Source organism: Corythoichthys intestinalis, chromosome 21 (genome assembly GCF_030265065.1).
Source record: "Corythoichthys intestinalis isolate RoL2023-P3 chromosome 21, ASM3026506v1, whole genome shotgun sequence".
Taxonomy (NCBI): Eukaryota; Metazoa; Chordata; class Actinopteri; order Syngnathiformes; family Syngnathidae; genus Corythoichthys; species Corythoichthys intestinalis.
Genome location: NC_080415.1, coordinates 35,039,672 through 35,064,629, shown reverse-complemented (window position 1 = coordinate 35,064,629; position 24,958 = coordinate 35,039,672). Strand labels below are relative to the sequence as shown.

Sequence of the window (24,958 nt, the reverse complement as noted above, 5' to 3'; positions counted from 1 at the left end):
GCTTTAAACCACTGATCTATACTCTGGCCAAATGAATGACGTTAATCTTTTTTTTTTTTTTTTTCTAAATAATACTTTGGAATGGATTTACCGGTTAGGAACGGTTATGGTTTTACTGTAAAGCACGCAATCTCGAGACAACACAAAGGATATAGCAATATACAATCCCTTCCATTATACTACAGTGCCGAGTCTTCCACCCTTCCATTCATCTGCGTGTCAGTCTCCGGCGCAACCAACCGCGTATTGCTATGGCTATTTTTATTGTGGTTGCAATTGGTAAACACTACAACTACGCCGCCCCAACGTCGCGTGTCATTGGTTAATCAATACGTCTGTCACATCACTTCCGTCCGTTTGTCCGATTTTGATTGGACCACGAGCTTCTTCCCCCCTCCCTCTTCTTCGCGGCGGTGGGTCGGAGCCGCCGTAACCACGGTCTGGCACGTTCCTTGCTATCTGAACATTGTAAAATTGGGCCCATTCTTTACCCCCCGAAGTCAAGTAACCTCCTCACCTTCCTGCATATCCTTGAACATTTTCCCCTTTAACATTAAATCAAAATACCCACCAGATAACTCAAAAGATGGCGGTGGTAAGCGGGATGTCGGGGTCGGCTATAGCCCGGCTGGAGGGCCGAGAATTCGAGTATTTGATGAAGAAAAGGTCGGTGACCATTGGCCGGAACTCCTCGCAGGGCTCCGTGGACGTCAGCATGGGACATTCCAGCTTCATTTCCAGGAGGCACCTCGAGATTTTTACAGCGAGCGAAGATGGTACAGGCACGGGGGAATTCTATCTCCGATGCCTGGGAAAAAATGGGGTGTTTGTGGATGGGGTGTTCCAGAGAAGGGGGGCTCCACCTCTGCAGCTTCCACGAATGTAAGAATATTGAATTTCCGTGTTTTAACCTTTATACATTCCGCGTTACGTTCTCCTGTGTTGTTGTTTTGTTGTCCGGCAGCGGTGTTGCACGTGTTGTGTCAAGGAACGCTCGGGGTTTGTATTGCGGTAACGTCACACCAAACCTCCATGAGGATATGCTAATGGAATTTATGTTTGCATGTGTAAACAATCCAATAACGCACGAAAAGCGTCATTTATTTCATTATTTAAGGCGTTTTTCAGTTTTGTACAATTCGGCGTGTGTATTTTCACCCCAAAAGCAAGCAGATTGACACATTTCTCCCAGGAATTTGCACACTTGAGTGATAATTTACCTTAATTTCATTGTTTATGGCACAATTTGACGTAAATGTGATTTATTTTCGTGAAATTCACTGTTTTTGTGTACGCCGAATTGAAAGCGGGGTGTTTTGCAATTCGCTTGTATTCGAATTCTAATGAAATTGTCATTAGATAGAGATTAATTTGGAATTTGAGTAAAAGTGAGGGAATTTTCTACGGGATGACGTAGTCTACATGCTAGCACACGAAGCTAGTAAGCTACATTCACGTGTTGCCAAAACAATCGTGTATTCAAGTTGCCACCGCGTGTAACCTGACAAAATGGCGATTTGAGTTTGTCATATTTTACGTTAACCATTTTTACACATTTTGTAGGCTAGATCAGTCTTTCATAAATTAATTAAAATTCGTAATTAAACTGTTTATGATTTGACCGTCAGATTAAATAAACGTCTCTTGTTTTCCCTGTGTGTTCCGCGCCTTTGGTTTAGCCCAAAACAATCTGTGCAAACTTCCCTATTATTGTTTTGTTTACTGAATTCTATGGCAACAACACTCTCAGACCTCAAGTAAAAGATGAATAATAATAAATATGGAACATGTCAGTCATTTTATGTAGTATTGATTAGGTATGTCACGATACCAGCAATTCAGTAGTCGATGCCGAAACCATTGAAATTCAATGATTCTCGATACCAAAGTGTAAAAAAAAAACTATAAATCCAAGTAAACTATACTGTTTGCTTTTATAGAGAAAATGGCATCCAGCTTTAAAGTATTAGAATAATGTGCATTAAAGCAACACTAGGTAAGTTTTCAACCGTTATAAAATATTTTCATAACATTTGTGATGCGTCGACTGACAACTAGTTGAATGACACCTCTTTTATATCTTGAGGGGGTCTGTATCGCTTTCACTGGGACTAATTAACTTTGAGGAGGGTGGCAAGCAAGCCCATCGACAGGGGGGAGGGGGTTTGGGGGGCAACTGGGTATGTTGTCCCGGGCCTCAGGACCATGGGGGCCCCTGAATGACCCTTAATTTATTTTACTTTACATTGACATACAGTGGTACCTCTACATACGATCACTTCGACACACGATCTTTTCGACATCCGACGTAAAATTTGAGCCGCCATTTGTTTCTACATCCGACGAGTTGCTCGAAATACGACGACATGACAGCACTGCAAACGAACGCACGGTGGATTTTCTTGTGTGAGAAATCAACACAGTTTTCAAAAAAAGTTGATACAGTTGGAGAAACAAGGAAAAAAGTGATGCTTACCTTTGAAATGAAGATGCAAGTTATAGAAAAATATGAGCTTGGGGTGCGCGTCCCTGAACTGGCTCAACAATACAGCTCCGTGGTCCTCTTCCGACCACCGTTCGCCACTATTTATAAGTTAAGGTGACAATTATCATTGTGGTAACATTGCCAAGGAAATCGCCAGCTTCGTCACGTTTTTATCATTTATTTAAGAACTTATCCAACACAAAACGCCCATTGTCTTAAGCAGTTGACTGCTCTCAAGAAAACGAAAGTATTATCTCTACCGCACCGACCTATCTCACTGAGACGTCAGCTTCGCGGTGCGTTCAGGGACAGTAAAAAGTGTCCGCCATATTAGAATCCGATTCGTTACATTATTTACAGGAATAATTATTAATTATTCTTCTTATTATTATATTACTCTGAATTATTTATTTATAACTTATTTGTTTTTCTATGTTTAATTGCCATTTGTAACAGTGCCAGCAGTATTTATTAAGAATTTAGTGTGTTTTTAGGCTTTGGAACGAATTAATGGAATTATAATGTATTCCTATGGGAAAATCCTGCTCGACATACGACCTTTTCGACTTACAAACAAGGTCCTGGAACGAATTAAATTCGTATGTAGAGGTACCACTGTATTTCTTTTTTATTCAAATCATTGTCTAAATTTTCTGTTCTACTTGATATATACATAAAAAATTTAACATATTAAATATTTCAAGTATATATTTTTTCCTTTTGACAGCCCTGGTGGCAAGAACCCTACCACACACAAAAAAAAACTACTAATGTGCTGACTGCTTTACGGAATAAGTCACTTCCTCCTTTCCCTATTCATTATTAAGACGGAAGGCAAGTCAATGCGAACGCTTTTGCTCTAATTCTGCAAAGATGGCAGAGCAATAAAAGATACAAAAAGTTTTGTCCGAGGAGGAAAAACAAGGCTACCAGGATAAAAAGGTACTGAAGAATCAACATTGTTCTGGTTGTCACTTGCTGGCGTGACGCCCCCCCCCCCCCCCCAACCGAACTCGTCAGCGCTGACAAGTCGGGTGGGGTGGGGGTGGATAGCCACACTAAGCCACACGGTTGCTAACTGTCATATGCTATTGTATACTCACAACTGGATTCATTTACTTATAACTATTCATCCTTCACACAACCGCTGGAAACGGAAATATCATTTAATCCATCTACAGGCGACAGGGAGATCATGATTTCATGACACTTTGCTGGTGCGTGTTGGTCCTCATGGGAAATGCAATCTTCCTTAAGGCAAAACACTACCGCTTTTATCCACCGGCGTCGCTAAAATCGACCAAAACTGAAAAGTTACCTAATGTTGCTTTAAAGTATCTAACAATAGAATATACAAAACTCTGCATGTACTGTAGGGTTGCTTTTGTGTATTAAACAATACAACAAAATATTGTGCATCAGTCATGCAGCATTCAAGTGTAAAAAAAAATACTGTTTTTACAGACCAGTTGCAGCATGATGCTGTCAAGTGTAAAAAAAAATACTGTGCTTAACTAGTGGCATGTAACATTCAAGTCTTACACAATAAAATAAAACAAAGTGCACGTAGGCTTTAAAAAAACAATAACGAACTGTGCAAAAGTGTGCATATACGGCCTTCAAAATATTTTTTTACAGAATGACAATGAACGATAGCCTATTGTAATGTCTGTAAATATTCGCGTCTCCTTTAAGAGGGGCTCGGGGCATGTGAAGTAACGTATACGGAAGCGGGAGCTGAGAGCTGGTGTGGGTTGTGGGCAGCAGCCCGTTGTATTATTGTGCATTTTAGTACCGACATTTTAGAACGACGATATGGGTATTGCAGAAAAAGCAGTACCGTCACAGTTTCAGAATCTTGGTATTGACTTTGTACCAAAGTGTCGGTTCTCGTAACAATGGAAAGCTTGTGATTGAATACATTTTTGCATTTCTTTTCAGATGTTGCTTCCGATTCCCCAGCACAAGCATAAAAATCACATTCACTGCACTTTTAAACGACAAAAAGGAGCAGAGGAACGCGCCCGAAATGCCGATAAAGTCCGTACAACCCCAAATTTCCCCTCTTACCATCAACATTCCGGACAATATTGCCCACCTTATGAGCCCACTGCCTTCACCTACAGGCACCATAAGGTGAGTCAAAGTCATAGTGTTGATGATGTCATTGCCTTAGTCCAGTACTTCTCAAATAGTGGGGCGGGCCCCCCTAGGGGGGCGCGGAGCATTGTCAGGGGTGGCGCATGTGACCTCGGGGAACTTACTTTTGCAGTACTAGAATAATGTATCATTTTGTGTGTGCAGTATTTTGGAACACAACAAGAGCACACAGCAAAGAGCACTGGAGATGTGACCAACTAAGACTAGGAAATATGACTAAGCGTATGTAGCATTTGGCTTTGAGTTTTAATACAGTGGGAGACGAGAAAAGACCAGTCTGTGTCTAAAAATGTTTGTAATGGACAGCAGGAAGCCATATCAAATAAGATGTCACTTATAAACATTAGAACCCACTCACATTGATGAGCCACTTGATTTTTTTTTCAGCTAAGACGTGCCGAATATTTCCAACAATCGTCCCGCTTTGTTTCGCAGTGTTACATCAGTAAACCAGCGAGCACTGTTAGCATCATATAAGGTGGCATACCAAGGTACTCAGTGCAAAACAGCAAAAATAAAAACTGTCCCACTGTCCAATGATACTGTTTTTTTTTTTTTTTTGTTCGATTAATTTGTTTTTACGGTTAAATGGTTATTTGAATGTATTATTATTTATTGATTGATGTTATTAAAATTTATTGTTCACTATTAAATGGTACCGTGAATGTATTTTTACAGATTGGATGTGACTTTTTTTTTTTTTTTTTTTTTATTTAATGCAAAGTTTTGCACTTTAAGTCTTTTCTATATTGTAAGTTGAGCTACTGTATATATTTTTTCTTTAATATTAAAAAGGACACAATATTATGCAGAGGTATACTTATATTAATAATTTATAGGCAACTGATACAATTTACAGTGGCGGCAGAGAGTTGTGTGGGGGGCGCGAAACTTTTACGTCTTTCTGGGGGGAGGTTGTGACAGAAAATAATTGAGAAGCACTGCTTTAGTCAGTCCAGGGCCGGCCCTGGGTGACTAGGAGTTCTTGGCCAAAGTGTAGGTAGGAGCCTCCCCAAAAATAACAATATTTTTTTTTCAAACATGTATTTTCACAGCAAGGGTGTACCTCTTTGTGGTTTACTGTTTCTGGTTCACCTGAAATGAGAAATTAAAGGTTCCGCTCACTACATGAAAGTCCAATTTAAAGTGCGCTTTGCCTAATATTCCCGCCGTATGGTGTTTATTTTTAATAATAGCCAGAGCCTGTGTGGGAAAACCCACACTTACATAAGTGCTTTAGGTGGAAGTGAGGGGGATAAACACTGCACTTAACTTGCATTGATGTAGTAGTGGGTGAGTCTGTTAAAGCTATCTGCAAAGCTAGCGAGCGCTATTTTCATGTTTCGCTTTTATTTATGACAATAAATTTTCCATTTTTCCTCCAACACCTTTCGTCATTTTCTTAAAGCAGCACCTGAGGGCTTGGACATTTTCATACTAAAAGTCTTAAATGTATTGACGGTAACTGAAGTGAGACAGTCATTTATCAATAGCGGTAGCTGCTAACACAGTTAAACGATGCTCAACCCCTCCCCACACCTTTGACTGTGAACAAGCGCACAAGAGGAACAAAATAAGAGTTTTAGGGCGCCAGGTCATGATCTGACTCACGGTCACTGATTCAATGCAGAAGTACCGTAATTTTCGCACTATAAGGTGCGACCCACGAAATTTGGCACGAAAACGGCATTTGTTCATAGATAAGCCGCACTGGACTAAGCCGCTGCTGTCCTCACTATATTATGGGATATTTACACCAAAAGATATTAACTGGTAACACTATTTGACAGCGGCATCATACGACTGTCGTAAGACCAAATGAACCACCATGAAGTTTTAAACCAAATGGCTGCAAAGCTTCATTGCTTCAAGAAGCGTCATTTGGCCATCACTGCTCCCTTTGGGGAGACAGTCAACCTCTGCTGTTCCTGCTGTCTACGCTGTTGTTGTCCAACATGCCTCCTAGCATGCAGTGCAGCGCCACAGATGTGAATAACAATCAAAATTCATGTTCTGTGCTAAATATTTCTTCAGTTACTGTTCAAGTTGTTTCTTTAATTGCTAGTTATTGTATTTGGTAACACTTAATTAGACAGTGGCCCCATAAGACTGCCATTAAACAATCATAATTATGACATGACACGGTCATGAGTATTAATAAATGCTTATAACACATGTCATTTAGTGTTATCCGGCAAATTATCTCACTTTTGAATGGATGTAAAAGATCCAAGCTGGACATAGATGGAGTTAGTGACATAATTTGCCAGATAACACTTAATGACATCTGTAATAAGCATTCAGTAATGCCCATGATAGTGTCATGTCATAGTTATGACGGTCTTATGGCAGTCTTATGACCCTGCTCTTAAATAAAGTGTTACCTATTAACCCAAATAAATCAACAAATAAGCCGTAATGGACTATAAGCGGCAGGATTCAGAATGAAGAAAAAAGTAGCGGCTTATAGTCCGGAAATTACAGTAATTTTGAAAATGATATAATTTTTATATACCCGGCTCGGAAGATGAATGAATGAATATTTAGCATCTTGAAGTGTATACTTAATATGTTAGAAAATGTTCAGGAAGCGTAGGATGAGTATATTTTTTCCCTCTAAAGCAACTTGGCGCACCCTCCACTAGATGGCGCCCTACGCAACCGCCTAAATCGCCTATGCTGAGGGCCGGCACTCAGTCAGATGCCCTTGCAGAAAAAAACATGGACTAACATTTTTTTCCATTTTTATTAGCGACCAACCGAAATTGGTTTTCCAAGACCGATACTGATTATTAGTAGTTAGAAGGGCCTCTAATCGATTTTTGGAGCCGATATTCATTTGCAGTAAAAGTGTAAAAATTGACGTTAAAAAAAAAAGAATAATGTAAACACTGAACTCCGTTTAAATGCCTAAAGCATGTTTATTGAATGACACAAATTGAAAAAAATAACCAATAAAAGGGGTGGTGTAATTCAATGTTAGAGTAGTCCTTCCTCAACCCAGAGGTTGTTGGTCCGATTCTCCGCCCTGATGACCTCGTCTGAGTATCCTTCAGCAAGATACTAAACCTCACGTTGCTCCTGGTGCTGGGTCACCAGTAGGTAGATGAGGATAGAGTGTGAAGCCCTTTGAGGGCCTTAAAAAGTTGGAAAAGCGCAATACAAGTGTAACTCTATTTACCATTTAAACCAGTCAGAGAACTGGCTGAATACTAGTGCAGGAGAGAGAGGCGCGGCTGAATTCTAGCCGAAATAACCCAGTTTTATAAGGATTTTTTTTTTTTTTTTTTTTCCGGCCGGTTGGATTTTTAAAAAAAGGCAGTTACCAATATATGTTAAATTTCCAAATATCGGTGCAGATAATCAGCCTGGCTGATAATCGGTCTGTCTCTAATTTTTATAGTGCTGCAAACTCCTGCCCATCCAGTCCAAGAGGGGCAGGACTGTCCAGTTATAGAAGTGGCCGGGTTCTGGCCTCGGACCTTATAGCGGATAACTCTCACTCAGAAAATGACAAGGAAGCATCAGGTGAAGACAGCCCAAAGGTGAGTTGTTTTTTGTTTTTTTTTTTACTGTAAACTTTGAGGAACATTTTCCTGTCCTCAAAACATCCATGGTTACTCATTGAAGTGTAAAAATTGCCCAACACTTGTATGAGTAGACTTTGGAATACAGACCTCGAGTGAACTTTTGAATGTGTATCGTGTGTGTACAAACATTTTTTTTAGCTTGTAAAATGGTCTCAACAACACTTGTCACTGTTATTCTCTACAGGATGATTCCAAACCTCCGTACTCGTACGCACAACTGATTGTCCAAGCCATCACCATGGCCCCAGATAAACAACTGACACTGAATGGAATATACACCCACATCACAAAGAATTACCCTTACTACAGAACAGCTGATAAAGGCTGGCAGGTCAGTGCCATGCTCACTTTATTTGCAGTGTTTTGTTTCTCATTCAGCTCACAAATTAAATGATTACAGGGTTGAATACACTTTATCAGCTAGTGACCGATTTTGAAAAAGAGCTACCAACTATGAAAAGAAGGCATTTTGTAATTTTTTTTTTTTTCGAGTAAATCATTTGCGAATTCTTTGTTTACAATAAAAGAAATTGATGCATAAAGGAGTATAGCATGACTTTATAAGAAAGCAAATTCTCCAAAGTATTCAATTTTATACTTGATTAGGACTGCAGCTATCGATTATTTTAGTAGTCGATTAATCTAGCAACTAGTTAGTTCGAAAAATTGAGTAATTGGATTAGGAACATTTATTGGTTTGCAGAATAAAGTTCAGGTGATGTGAAACAAAGGGAAAGTCGTCCACTTCAAATGGATTGGACGTCTACTCGTGTTAAACTCATTCCAATTCACAGCAGAAGGAGCTTGTTTTTCTGTTTATTACCGTAATTTCCCGAATATTTATATATACGCACGAATATATAATACGCACACTTTTTTTCCCCCAAAATCAGCTTGTAAAATGTGTACATGGATGGAGACACACATATATATATAAGCCAATTTTTTTTAATTGACACGACCACGTTGTGTTGAAGAAACGTATGCGGCGATCCGTTGCCGACCATTACGGTACGTGACATCACCATTTTGTTTCAGTAATACTTCACTCTGATCGGCGAATGATTTCGTCTGTGTTAAATTCTGCTTTTTTCCCTCTTCATAAAGCACAGAATTTAGTTTCTTGAACTCATTTGAGTCAACGTTGATTGCAGCTCCGCAACTCGGACCATAACAAACGTAACAACACAGACTTCCTGTGTCCGTCAACTATATCTGTCCGTCGGGAAACTCAAACCCAAATAACAATAGTTCCTATTGTTACTGTCGTGTCGGCAGCGATGAGCTCTCTCGGATTTCCGACTTACGTTCTCACTTTCATTTTACCGTGTCAATCCATGGAAGAAACATTTATTCATCATGATGAAAAGAGCTAGTTATACAGTTATACAGCAGCCTTTAAAAGAAAAGTCACTTCTGTTTTTTTTTCTCCTAGATTCTGGTAAGTTGGAGAAGCTGTCAAATCATATTATTACCGTAAATATTGTCAGTTTATGGTAATGTTTTGAACTACCAATGTGCTATGCTTGTGCTGTGTTTCACCAGTCAGCAAAATGACATTTCTGTATCTGTACACAAGCTCTGTTTTCTTCTATTCTTCTATTTATTGGTGCTAAAATTAGGGTACGCGTTATAAACGGGTACAATAGTTTTCCATAGATTTTACAAGTAAATTTGGGGTGCGCAGTATATACGGGTGCGCCTTAAATTCGGGAAATTACGGTAGTTGTACTCTAAAATATCATAGGATAATTTCCTGACGCATGTATCGACAATATCGCCATATCGTGAGATAATCGTTATCGTGAGCCTTGTATCACCTATTGTGAGCACACCCTATATCCCACATCATTATATTGATGAACCTGTTTTTAATTTGTGTGTGACCGCATGCTTCTAGAACTCCATCCGCCACAACCTGTCCCTGAACCGGTACTTCATCAAGGTAGCGCGCTCTCAGGAGGAACCCGGGAAAGGATCGTTCTGGAGGATCGACCCGGCTTCCGAAGGCAAACTCATCGAACAAGCCTTTAGGAAACGCAGGCCTAGGGGGGTGCCTTGTTTCAGGACCCCAGTAGGACCACTGTCTTCGAGGTACGCTACCGATCTTAACCTTGTGGTTGAACACATTGATCAATCGAAATGGTTTACTATCTTGTCTTTTCCAGGAGTGCTCCCGCTTCTCCCAATCACACAGGGGCACTGTCGGCTCATTCTAGTGGCGTACAGACCCCAGATAGCCTCTCAAGAGAGGGGTCCCCAGTGCCCATGGAACACGAGCAAACCCCGCCACCAGCCCCGACCCCAACTGCCACCGTCCAGTCCAAACTTGCTGTCATTCAAGAGGCTCGCTTTGCACAGAACTCCTCTGGTATTTCAAACACACAATCATAGAAAAATGTGAGCCATTCCATTGAAAACTGATACGTACCTTGTTTTTATTTTCAACTGGGCTTTCAATGACATTTCCAAAACTGTAAACATATTTGAAATCCAACGTTAAATGCTAATGCTAACCTGGAAGCTATGCTATGCTAATGCTACAAGTTACATTTAGTGTGTGATGATAACTTAGCACAGACCTTTTAAAGGCTAAAGCAATATAGCTTATCAGGGTTTCCCCTAGGATTTTTGAAGCTGTGGTAGTGGGCTGTATCTGAGTTGAACAGCCTCACCATGTTGTGCCACAGCGAAATTGCATCATACACACATGAGATTTTTTTTTTCTTTTTTTTTTTCCCCCCAAGAAGAACCATATCAAAGATCTATTTGAAATATTTCATTAGCCAGTCATAGACTCGTAGCTCTCAGTTACATGTACGTAAAATGTGTAGCCGATTACAGCTACATTACCCTACATAATAATCAGACTTTTTTTCTCGTAGCAATAGTACGACTTACATCTCGTAGTCCTTCTTTTTCCTTTTAATTGGCCCTAATACGTACTACATTACCATAACCATTATAGTCCTTCTGTTAATGAAACAATGGCGTAGGTTTTCATAGGGACATTAGGGACATAAGACTCGCAACTTTTCAGGATGCTCAAAATGTCCCCACCAACTTTTAAGCAACCTTATTTGCATCATACTCAGGGGTCAAAGTGGCTAGAATTTCTTGCCGGAACTCCCCGACGTGAAGGTCGCCACTGAGCAAGAAATGTTATTTATTTATTTTAGGGCTGTCAAACGATTAAAATTTTTAATCGAGTTAATTACAGCTTAAAAATTAATTAATCGTAATTAATCGCAATTCAAACCATCTATAAAATATGCTAATGAGTAGTTAATTTCCTTGTTTTCAGTGTAAATCTACTAGAAATAAGTGAAATTATCTGCCAGTGCTTCAAGTCAATTTTACTCGCTTAGATTTCTTGAAATAAGATTATTTTCATATAGCTATTTTTCTTAACACACTTATTTTAAGCAAAAAGTGAGTATATTTAATCTTTAGAAGAAAAATTGTCACAAATGTTCTTAATTCAAGAATTGATATTGTTCAAAACATTATTTGAAAGCATTTTTTCCCTTGATTTTGGTGAAAAATGCCCTACCATTAGATGTATGGCCTTAAAATAAGAATAAATGGTAATATTTACCTAAACTAAATAATCTGACCCATTATTCTGTTAACTAGTCTTTATTATTCAAAACAATATGGAGAAAATTATTTGACTAGATTCAAGAAAAATTATCATATTATGACGTTATAAATTTGCAGGGTGAAAGTTAGTACAAGTCGATACAGATTTATTTATGCCTTGATAATTTAGCCTATCAATTAATTCAATTTATTTGTATAGCCCTGGATCACAACAAGGTTGTCTCAAAGGGCCTTGCAGAGGCAATATGATACATAATCAGAAACGGCAAATGAAGTAACAAAGATAAATAAATAAAGTTCAAGTCCTGGGTATCCCCCATCTTTAGACCCTCCATGTCGGCAAGGAAAAACTCCAAAAACTCCAGAGTCTTCGGGAGAAAATGAGAAACCTTGGGGAGTACCACAGTCAGGAGAGATCCACTGCCAGGACGGATAGACAGGAAGTCCCAGGACTGCTAATGGGAATTAACAGGCGAAGTTTCAGTCCGTAAAGATGCAGTGGAGAAAAGGAACAAGAAGAGGTCCATGTAGCCAGATGAGACGGGGGTAGCAACGAGGATGTCCATCCAGCCAGGGGTCCGGACAGTCAGGAGGCCTTTTAGGTTAGGTTTATATTGGTGACCCCCGTTCACCCAATCTGTTTGGTCTTATTAATGTCCCGTCCCCAGCAAAAAGTGTACATGCAAGTTATGCTGTTATATCGTCCCTACCAATATTGAGACCAAACCCACGCCCTTGTAATGGACCCATTTCAAGGAGTCGGGGGAAATTCTAATTGCCACGTAATGAGTTTTACTAGTTTGGATGAGAAGGTGAATAGTTTTTTTTTTGTTGTGGTCCGTGAACTACATTTCCACACATACGCACATCGAGGGACCAGTTAGCTTAGAGAGTCATTTTTCAAGTGTCCCAGAGCTCGCGAAACTTGGGGAAAAAAGCATTTATCAAGGTTTCGTCAGCCGTGATTGCTTCTTTCCGTCTTCCGAAACAGCCTGATAGCACATATTTAAGTACGCCTGCCTCTCTGCTATTGAATACATTGTTGGTGCTAGCGCGGCGGCGCTCTGAAAGTAGAGCAAGGCTCTATTTTGGGCCCTGCCTCTCGGCGCAATTTCATTCAAACAAGACAGCCGTCCATCGCTCACTTTCGCCGAAAAGTCCGATCCAAAATATTGTAATGCCCTGAATGGGGGTAAGAAGGAGAGGAGTAGGTATTGGCTTACCCACTTTACTGTGGCAACAATAATAAAGAAAAACAATAACAAAATAACAACGCGACATGAGACTGCTATCTCATGCTATCTCGCCTGTTCTCCTTCTCGCTTCCTTCTACGTCACAGCTCCCCAGTCCGATCGTCTCTTAAGGGGGCCGCGCTTAGTTAGACATTACAGTACACAATGAATAGGACCCAATGAACCCTTCACACTAGGCTGCTGCTAGTTTGAAATGGCCTTAAAAAAAACAAAAAAACATCTCTTTTTGCAAGGCGTGGCGGCTTTTATTTTGGTGTGGCAGTGCGCCACCATCTTTTATCTGTAGGGGAAACCCTGCTTATCTAGCCAAGATAAGATAAGAAAACAAAACTTACCAAGCTGCACCTGACACATGTGTTTCACAAAAGGAGCCACCTAAGAGTGTGTTTGGGGTGGAGGAGGGCAGCGCAGCATGTCACATGCGTGATACGACCAAACACTGCTGCGATGTGTGCTAACTACACATATGATAAGAAAATGTCACACATAGTGAACTTATGACTGAAACTATGGTGAATTTTCATCTCGTTCTTGTCTTGTCAGACGAAACCTGGGATCCATTACTTTATCTTTTCAGTTTCCAAGACTCGTTTTTAGCTAGTCATCGTCACAAAAAAAATTGTTCATAAACTAAATATTTTCGTTATCGTCATCACCGACGAAAACAACACTGACTGAAACGGCTCACAATTTCCTTTACTGACTACGGTGAACAATATTGCTCATTTAACGAAATGGCCAACAGGTTCTCCACTCGGCAACCAGCCCGTATTGATTGCGGTGCAACGCCAGGTGCCTCAGACGACCGTCAAGCCTGTGACCTACACCGTGGCCACGCCGGCCATAGTGACGACAACAGTTAGCCCGGCGCCCGTCATGCAGGCGGTGCAGGTCGTCCACCAGATTTCCGCCGTCACCATGACGACCGTCGGCACGCAGCCCGCTGCTACGCTCAAGCCGGACTCTCAGGAGAATGGAGGGGGAGAGCATCAAGAGATCAAAGGTCTGCCTAGACTCGGTCCTGTTTGATGTAAAGGCTATATATTTATCTATGATTAGCATGATGATGTCGTATCTCTCTTGTGAATAGTTAAAGTAGAGCCGCTCCCATCCATCACGAGCTCGTCTATAGGGGGAGTCGGTCGCATCATCCAGAGCTCTCAGGCCGCTCCGCTGACTACTGTAACCATCATGCAACAGGCTCCGCTCGGTCAGCACCAGCTTCCCATTAAGGCTATCACACAGAATGGGACTCACTTGGTCCCCATTAGTTCTACTGGAACAGGTACGCTCCCCAACCCGAAGTGCGACAATTCTTTGTGTATACGTGAACAGTATTTTTTTCAAACTTGGTTACAGGGTTAATGTAGGTCATTAAAAAACATTAAAACTAAGGCTGTCAAAATTATCGCGTTAACGGGCGGTAATTAATTTTTTTTCTTAATCACGTTAAAATATTTGACACATTTAACGCACATGCCCCGCTCAAACAGATTAAAATGACTGCACAGTGTAATGTCCACGTGTTACTTGTTTTTTTTGTGTTTTGTCGCCCTCTGCTGGCGCTTGGGTGCGAATAATTTTATGGGTTTCAGCACCACATGAGCATTGTGTAATTATTGACATCAACAATGGCGAGCTACTAGTTTATTTTTTTATTTAAAATTTTACAAATTTTATTTAAACGAAAACATTAGGAGGGGTTTTAATGTAAAATTTCTATAACTTGTACTAACATTTATCTTTTAAGAAGTCTTTCTATCCATGGATCGCTTTAACAGAATGTTAATTATGTTAATGCCATCTTGTTGATTTATTGTTATAATAAACGAATACAGTACTTATGTACCGTATGTTGAATGTATATATCCATCTTGTGTCTTAACTTTCCATTCCAACAATAATTTACAGAAAAATATGGCATATTTTATAGATAGTTTGAATTACGATTAATTAATTTTTAACCTGTAATTAACTCAATGAAAAATTTTAATCGTTTGACAGCCCTACTTTAAATAGCTGCTACTTTTTGAGCAGAATTCTAGCTTTGTATAGGCTACTGTTCCTATTGTTGAAAGCACAAAACTGTGTAATAAACAACTAGCACATTTATATTTTGCATTTTTTCTTACTGTACCGAAAATGAACCGAAACGTGACCTCAAAACCGAGGTACGTACCGAACCGAGATTTTTGTGTACCGTTACATCCCTATTAACAAGTATTATCGTCCAAAAGAGTAAGACAAAAATTAAAAGGGCTGCCAAAAACAAAACTAATGACAAAGCTATCTTAAAGTGATCCTCTAACTTAAATACATGTAGGCTCTAATAAACCACAATTGTTCTCTGGTACTAAAACATATTGTTAGAAACACATAAAATGTTAAATCAATGGCAATATTTTATAATATTTACTACATATTTTGACCGTTAGTTGGCGCCATGGTTTGCGGGCTCGCAGTGATGACGTCATTGGGAGCTTTCCAAATGTGTAGCGTGTTCAACAATTGCTTATTGCTGTCTAAACTCGCGAAGTAAAATGCCACAATGTGCTTCTTTTGGATGCAATTTCCGGTCAAATGGAAACAGGGGAAGTGAAGTGAGTGGTCAAGGTGGAATTATTATTTTTAGTGAATGAATGTGCATAAGTGGAAGCTTCTCCCCCTTTTTGGTCCCAGTATGCATGTATCCTACCCACCATGCGTTACAACTGGCGCCCGAACATTTTCCCTGGATCCTCAGTCAAGTAAGGGATCCGTCTATTTTCTGGATCCCACGGTCCCACCACGTCTGCAATATTGGTTTCGGATCTGTCCATTTTTTTGATTCGTCGGTCCCACAGCGGCTTTTCGGATCAGTCTATTTTATGGAATCGACTGCCTGATCGCGGCTGCAACATTGCCATGGGATCGGTCTAATTCCTGGATCTTCGAGTGAGTAAAAAACACGGATTTGGATTACTATTGCTATCTTTTTTGTTGACTATTCTTCGTGGGAGTTTTCCACAAATCATACTAAATAATTAAAGCACTATGGCACGCTACAGTGACGACAGTGACTCTGACGTGGACCTTACAGCAGTGTTGGAGTTCGTCAGGGAACGCGTGTTTGCGTATTGCTGAGCTCCCGAGTGAAGAGTGGTCAAGGTGGACTTATTTTTTGTGAATAAATGTGCTTAAGTGTAAGCTTCTCCCCTTTTTGGTACTTTTATACACGTATCCTACGTACCATGCGTTACAATGTACAAGACATGGATTACAAAAGGTGTGCTCTTTTGCCTGTACTGTTTGTAAAGCACACGACAGCTCTGGATGCTAACAATCTACATAATTATATTGGGATAAGTTTGAAAAAGCAATATGCTTACCTTGAATATCTGCTAATAAAACCGGAGTTCTCAACAGCATACACTCTCGCTCCCAACCGGAGTTCCCAACCGCATACACTCTCTCGCTCTGTTGTCATTGAGACTTTTGCCCAACTTTTGTCTTATCAGGTATTTGCTGCACACATTTTTCCCTGAAGCTAGTCTTGTGAACGACTGACAGTGCTGTCCTGCTCTTCACTTTTTCAGATCTGGTTCAAATAGGAAGGGTAGAACTGACGACATGTTGGGAAAGCTTACGAGTAACACGCTGGAATTTCGGCAACGGGCCCGGTGACGTCACGCACTGCGACGTAACAAGAATGGCGACCTATCACTTAAAATAATTTTACAAACTTTATTAAAACAAAAACATTAAGAGGGGTTTTGATATCAAATTATTATAACTCATAGTAACATTTATCTTTTAAGATTTACTTGTCTTAAAAATAGAGGATCCCTTTAAATTAGGGGTCCGATCACGTCATTTTCAAAGTATCGGAATCGGCTAAAAAATATCGGACATGCCTTTTTTAAATATATATAAATATTTTTTAATCAAATCGTTTTCTAATTGTATTTAACGTTACTGACATAATATGTTACACTCATCCAGAGTCTTAGTTTAGGCTTAAGGTAGGGTTATCAAATTTATCCCGTTAGTTTTTTAAAAAATTAATCACGTTAAAATATTTATCGCAATTAACGCATGCGCTGCACGACCTATTCACGCATTGTCGCGTTCAATCTGTAAGGGCGCTGTTTTACCTTTATATGGAGCTAAAAGGCAGCGTAAAATGAGTAGAGTGAATTTTGGTAGCCTTTGGAGCCTTTTTTTAATTGGCTAAAGCCTTACAAACCCTCTCCCTAAAATTAGAAATATCGTGGGAAGCAATATTGGGAAGAAAGGTAGTTATTGATGTTTTTCTTCACACCCTATGTTATTTCCCAACGCAGAGAAGATATATCAATTGGTACCACTACGCACAGTCATGGTTGCACTTCCCACCATGCATTTGGGCAGAAGTTAAATGGCTACAGTATCATTTACTGAAAGCTCAACAAATACACTAGATGGCAATATTTAGTCACAATATACAAAGTCACTTTTCTCCTTTAAGAATTACAAGTCTTTCTATCTGTGGATCCCTCTCACAGAAAGAATGTTAATAATGTAAATGCCATCTTGAGGATTTATTGTCATAATAAACAAATACAGTACTTATGTACTGTATGTTGAATGTAGAGGTGGGAATCTTTGGTCACCTAACGATACGATTACGATTCAGAGGCTACGGTTCAATTATAAATCGATTATTGATGACACCCCCCCCCCATTAGCTGCTAATGTTTTGTACATTAGTTACAAAAACTGTAAAAAAACAAACAAACAAAAAAAAGCCTCACGGGCTTAAATAAACAACTATTTCAGTATCAAGTTAACAGTTAAAAACATAAATAATATACTCAAATGCCCATTCTGTATCAGCAGCTTTACACTACATTCAATTAATTTAATGTTGTGAATCAACCGTTAAAGTTGTTAAAATTGCTCCTGTTATTCCATAGTTTCCTTTTTGTCTACTTTCGACATGTGAAAGTTTTAAAACTATTTTAAAGATAGATTCTAGTCAATATTTTACCGATTTAGGAGTATTTTAGATAAAAAGTTAATTAGGTTCGCTTGGAAGGTTCGCTACAACAGCCTTGCAGGGAAGTCTGCTGCTCTAAGATGGCGGCCATTTACTAACACCGCATCTGGCTTTCTCAACATTTGCTGCTATCGCCATCGAGTCTATTCTACATCTAGTCTTATATAAATATGATATCTACCATAACATTATGTATTGTGGACGTACTTTGTAGCAGCTTTCGGCAGCAGTCAGGTATGTTGTTTATTTTATTTTATTTTTTTATCTCACGGCATGAGTTGAGCTAGAGCCGTGAGTTGAGCATTGGCATTACCCGAGGGGCCGGGTAATTGCTTCCCGAAGACCGCGCTGCACGCTGAGTGTGTTTTACTTCCGCTTTACTTGACATATTTCAATAATCGGAATTTGGATGTTTGTGAATCGTTCTCGAATCTTCCACGGCCGAATCGCGAATAATCTAAGAATCGGAAATTTCGCACACCTCTAGTTGAATGTACATATTCGTCCGAGTTTATTCGTTTTTTTCTTAATGCATTGCCAAAATGTATATGATCGGGAAAAATTATCGGGAATGATTGGAATTGAATCGGGAGCACAAAAAAAAAGCAGTCGGATCGGGAAATATCGGGATCGGCAGATACTCAAACTAAAACGATCGGGAGCAAAAAAACATGATCGGAACAGCCCTACTTTAAATGGTTTACCATTCCAAATTAATGGCTATATTTTTTTTTCTCTTCTACAGCAGTAGCAAACCCTCTCCACCTTCTGGCCACCCACGCTTCAGCCTCTGCGTCCCTGCCCACTAAAAGACAGAACGGGGATCTTCAGGAGGCCCCCGCGTCCAAGCGGGGAAAGACGCAGGATGGCGACGACGACGAGGCGGCGGCTGTGGCTGCGAACGGCAGCAACAGCAACGGTTCCGCCAGTGCCGATAGCGCCGGAGAAGCGGAGGTTAGAGAAGCGGTGAGCAACCAGTAGCCCCTCCTTCCCAACCATATGCATCCTTGAGCCTCACGCCGTCCACACTTTGACCTCTTCACCTTTACTGGTTCGGCAAAGTGCCAAAAAAAAAAGATTACAAAAAAGAGAATGTTCCAATGTCGCGGAATTAAAAATCCCAGCATTGTTTCATTGCGGAACTCAAATTCCAGACTCATTAGGGACGAAACCAATAACCTCCAGTCATCATTCTCAGCACTTACGTGTGTGGCGCCATCAAATATCGCCCACCAAGGGAAGCGCGCGTACGTGTGGACGTTCCCATCTTCGGCAGCTAGCTTCCCTCGACCCAGTTGTGAGTAGATCTATATGCAGTATTCCATTGTGCAAATGTGTCTTTGGAGCTCGTCATTTCTCCAAGGATGAATTCAGATTGAAAAACTATAAACGGGGTCTTCATGAACATTTAATATATCAACTGATATTTTGATTTTTGTTTGTTTTTGTATGTGAACTTTGTTCAGTGAAATGAATGTAGTCTTTTTTGTTTGTTTTTAAAGAAAACACTAATAGAGTGGATTCTCTACTGCTCATTCATGGAAATGAATTTTGTTTTTCCACCACTGTACATGGACAGACCTTTTTTCATATTTTACAAATGTCCAATGAGATGATTAAAATAATGATATTCCCGTGCGTATTTGACCATATTGCATGTTAACAGATCTAGAGATATATTGTACTGATTATCTGAATATGGAACTGAAGAACGTTTAGACTGAATCTATGCTTATCGATTCCGCAGTGCTGCACTTACCCCTATTTTTAGTTGTGTATTTCTCTTGCGTTCGATTGATCGTTTTTTTTGTTTTGTTTTTTTTAATCTTTTTTGTGTTGAGGTTGTGGCAAGTCTCCTTTGTTTTCCTAATGCTGTTCTGTTAACTAAACGTGTCGAATCATTTTGTATTCTCTGTTACACGAGGAAAGAAGTGATAGGTGTTTTGTTTTGCTTCAGTGGGTAAATGCTTTTTATATATAAATATATATATATATATATATATAAGAATTTATTTAAAACACTGTCTCCTGCGTTTATTTCTTTGAGTTAAAAAAAAAAAAAAAACTTCATTCACAATTAGAGTTGTGACAAACTATCGAAACTGTGATATAACGTATTGGCCCGAATATAAGATGGTGTTTTTTGCATTGAAATAAGACTGAAAAAGTGGGAGTCGTCTTATATTCGGGGTCTAGACATTATGCCCATTCCTGACGCTAGATGGCGCCAGATATCAATTAAGCGAATGCTGAACTTGAGGAGTAATGTTCTGTAATGACTAGGGCTGTCAAAATTATCGTGTTAACGGACGTTAATTATTTTTTAATTAATCATGTTAAAATATTTGACGCAATTAACGCATGCACTGAATGACCAGCTCGCACATTGCCTTCAACAGATTACAATGAGGCCGTTTATGGACATTAAGAGTGAAGAGAATGCCACCGGCCGCTTGGGGGCAGCGCCGTTCCATACTAATGTTATTTCTTCTAAATGTGGGAGAATTAGTAGTTGTGAGATGTTTATGCTGTATGCACAATGCAATGCAAATTGCTATTTGTGCTCCCCACATATTTCGGTACGTTTTCTTTCTTTTAGTGGCAATTATGTCTCTCTTGTTGTATTTTGGGTAAGATATGTACAGAGATATATATATTATAAAGGCGAGTGGACACAGGCGTTCTTTGGACCGCGCCGTTTATTGGCATAAGCTTCTCCTTCACAACAAACATAAGTATCGTTTAGTGAAAGCACAACAAAAATAATATTCCTATCCCTCTCAAAAAAAATAATGTTCACAAAAAGAAAAGCACTTCAGTCTATAGTAATGAGACCCTATTCTCACAGTTAAACAACAATGCAAAATGAACTGGCATTCCATATCAAAATAGCTATGCAAAATGCACGTAAAACTTACTCAGACTTTGGTCACTCTGTTCTTATTATTGTTATTTTTATTCTTATTACATTAACTCTACTTTTGATTGAAAATTTTACAAATTTTATTAAAACGAAAACATGAAGAGGGGTTTTAATATAAAATTACTACAACTTGTAACTATAACATTTATCGTTTTAAGAACTACAAGTCTTTCTATCCTTGGGTCACTTTAACAGAAAGAATGTTAATGCCATTTGTGGATTTATTGTTACAATAAACAAATACAGTACTTATGTACAGTATGTTGTATGTATATATCCGCCTTGTCTTTCCATTCCAACAATAATTTACAGAAAAATATGGCATATTTTATAGATAGTTTGAATTGCGATTAATTAATTTTTAAGCTGTAATTAACTCGATTAAAAAATTTTAATCGTTTGACACCCCTAGTAATGACAGATCTCAGCTTCTCTCAAGTTTAACCAGTTGGCATTATTTTATTGCAATGTTTGTTTCAGATGTACTGTATTTTCTGTATAAAAATAATTTGGTGTTCAAAAAGTCTTTTTTTTCAAACTTGATTCTTGAAAAAGGGGGGGTCGTCTTATAATCAGGGCTGTCTTATATTCGGGCCAATACAGTACTTTGTATTCCAAAAGGTTGTTTATATTCTCCTATATCATTTTTCCTGTTTATTTTAGGGCATTTGCAGGTCACTTCCGATTAAATTTGAGTCGCTGCCTACTCTTTCCCGGGTCACTTCCTGTTCTGTGACCCAGAAATGCCTCCAAATCAACAGGAAGTGACTGAAAATCAGCAGCAAATGGTGTGAAATGCGCCAAAATTCAACTCCTTGGTTTTCATTGACTGGTGTAGATGTTTGAAGTGGGATTAAACATTCAATTTAAGCCCCTTTCAGACATATGGATAACTCTGGTTAAATCCCAGGTAGACCTGGTGTCTGAAAGCAATTTCCCGGGTCGACTGACATGGAAAGGACACTGACATTAACCAAGCCACGTCCTAGTATATAACTTATCCGGGACGCGGTGTGTGTGGAATCAGCCGTTTAATTCCTGGGTCACAACGCGAAGGCTGATGCTCATTTTTATGGGAAAAAAAGCCTTACTTTACATGCTCAATTTTGTCGCGGTGAAAAAGCCAGACTTTACATGGCCATGTTTTTACGAAAAAAAAAGCTTTACTTTATATGGTATACGGGGGAAAAATCCTTACACGTTTCCTTTTTTTTAATTTTTTTATTTAAATTAATTTTTTAATGTTTTTTACACAAAGCCCTACGTTGTCGCTGATGTTGATTGTCGTTTTTAATGGAAAAAAGCCTTTCTATATTTGATCTTTTTTTTTGTTGTTGTTGCAAAAAAAGCCTTACTTTCAGTCTGTTTTTTACGCCCAAAAAAAGCCTTATTATACATCTTCGTTTTTGATGCAAAAAAGCCATACTTTACATTGTCTATTTTTACGCCAAAAAGCCTTACTTTACATTGTCAATTTTTACGCAAAAAAGCCTTACCATACATCGTCATTTATTATGCATAAAAAGCCGCATTATACTTGGTCATTTTTGTTGCGGAAGAAAAGCCTTACTATACATGGTCTTTTTTTTACGGAAAAAAAGCCTTACTATACATTGTTTTTTATGCATGCCTAACTGGTAGTTTTTATCGTGGAAAAAAAAAAGCCTTGCTTTACATGATTGTTTTATACGCAAAAAAGCCTCACCATACATCATCATTTATTACGCATAAAAAGCCGCATTATACTTGGTCATTTTTGTTGCGGAAGAAAAGCCTTACTACACATGGTCTTTTTTGACGGAAAAAAAGTCTTACTATACATTGTTTTTTATGCATAAAAAGCCTGACTGGTCGTTTTTCTCGTGAAAAAAAAGGCTTGCTTTGCTGGTCGTTTTTTAGTGAGACAAAATCCTGTCTATATATGGTCGTTTTTTTACACAAAGCCTTTGTTTATTCTACGCCAAAAAAGCCTTTTTTTATGTCGTAAATTTTTACTATACATGGTCCTTTTTCACAGAAAAAAAGCCTTACTATATACATCGTTTTTTACACGTAAAGCGCCTTACTATACTTGGTCGCTTTTGTTGCGGGAAAAAAAGCCTTACTTTACATGGTCGTTTTTTTACAGAAGAAAAGCCTTACTCTACGTTATCATTTTTACTGAAAAAGCCTTACTATACATCTTCGTTTTTGACGCAAAAAAGCCTTACTTTACATTGTCTATTTTTACGCCAAAAAAGCCTTACTTTACATCATCAATTTTCACGCAAAGAAGCCAGATTTAACTTAGTAAATTTTTAAGCAAAAAAACTTTTTTTTATAAATATATATATACATGGTCGATTTTTTTTTTTTTACATGAAGCTTTACTATACATCTGTTTTTTACGCCAAAAAAGCCTTGCTTCACTTTTCACACAGAAAATGCCTTACTTTAAATCGTCAAATTTTACGCAAAGAAGCCTACTTTACATCGTAAATTAACGCAAAATAAACCTTTACATCGTCAATTTTACGCAAATACGCAAAAAACTTACTATAACAGAATACTACCACTATATTAACAGAAAGCCTTACTATATATAGATCTTCGTTTTTTGCGCAAAAAGCCTTGTTTTACATCATCAATTTTTAAACCAAAAAAGCCAGACTTTAATTGTCAATTTCAACAACAAAAAAATCCAGACTTTACATCTTTAATTTTTATGCAAAAAAAAACCTTTGCTTATTTGGTCATTTTTATTAAACAAAGCCTTACTATACATCTTTGTTTTTTACGCAAAAAGCCTTACTTTACGTCATCACTTTTTACACAATTACGCCTTACTTTACAATATCAATTTTCACGCAAAGAAGCCAGATTTACCATTATACATTTTTACGCAGAAAAACTATAATATAATACTAATATTGTCGTTTTTTAGACAACCCTTACTTTACATCTTTGCTTTTTACGCAAAAAAAAACTTACTTTACATGGTTGTTTATTACGGAAAAAGTATTTTATGGGTCGATTTTTTTTTTTTTTTACACAAAGCCTTACTATACATCTTTGTTTTTTACGCAAAAAAAACCTTGCTTTACATTGACAATTTTCACACAAAAAAGCCTTACTTTAAATTGTCAAATTTTACGCAAAAAAAGACAGCCTTTACGTTGTCAATTTTTAAGCAAAAAAACTTTATATTGTTTTTTACACAAGCCTTACTTTACATCTTAGATTTTTACGCAAAAAAGCCTTGCTTTACATCTTTGTTTTTTACACGAAAAAAAGCCTTACCATTGTCCATTTTTACGCAAAAAAACCTAACTTCATTTTTTACGCAAAAAAGCCAGACTTTACATTGTCAATCTTTATGCAAAAATCCTTTGTTTATATGGTGTTTTTTTTTATTTTTACGCAAAAAGAAGCCTTACACAACATCGTCACATGGTTTACATGGTCAATTTTTACACACACAAAAAAAACCTTTGTTTCTATGGTCGGTTTTTTTTTCTATTTTTTTTTTTTTACACAAAGCCTTATTAGACATCTTCGTTTTTTTACGCAAAAAAAGCCAGATTTTACATTGTCAATTTTTACACAAAAAAGTCTTTCTTTACATTTTTTTTTTTTTTTTTTTACACAAAGCCTTACTATACATCTTTGTTTTTACGCAAAAAAGCCTTACTTTACATCGACAATGTTTACACAAAACACCTTACTTTACATTGTCAATTTTTGCGCAAAAAAGCCAGATTTAACATTGTCAATTTTTACACAAAAATTTTATATTGTCGTTTTTTTACACAAAGCCTTACTTTACATCTTTGGGTTTTTTTACGCAAAAAAGCCTCACTTTACATCGTCAATTTGTACACAAAAACCGTCCTTTACAACATCAATGTTTAAACAATTCAAACAACAACAATTTGAACAAAGTCTTT

The 24,958-nt window shown here is 38.3% G+C and overlaps 1 protein-coding gene across 1 annotated transcript; it reads left to right on the top strand.

The window, feature by feature from the left end:
• Positions 1-414: 414 nt before the first annotated feature.
• Positions 415-21,859, top strand: foxk2a (forkhead box K2a). The gene is made up of 9 exons (XM_057827064.1): positions 415-882; positions 4,427-4,621; positions 8,049-8,190; positions 8,420-8,566; positions 10,136-10,329; positions 10,404-10,606; positions 13,838-14,095; positions 14,183-14,377; positions 18,855-21,859. Exons 1-9 carry the CDS (start codon positions 587-589, stop codon positions 19,088-19,090), a joined length of 1,866 nt encoding a protein of 621 aa, XP_057683047.1. The 5' UTR covers positions 415-586; the 3' UTR covers positions 19,091-21,859.
• Positions 21,860-24,958: the final 3,099 nt, after the last annotated feature.

Coding starts and splice junctions, on each gene's coding strand:
- foxk2a (XM_057827064.1), top strand. CDS start 587: ATGGCGGTGGTAAGCGGGATGTCGGGGTCGGCTATAGCCCGGCTGGAG. Junction 10,607..13,837: donor CTTTGCACAGAACTCCTCTG/GTATTTCAAACA, acceptor AATGGCCAACAG/GTTCTCCACTCGGCAACCAG. Junction 14,378..18,854: donor CATTAGTTCTACTGGAACAG/GTACGCTCCCCA, acceptor TCTCTTCTACAG/CAGTAGCAAACCCTCTCCAC.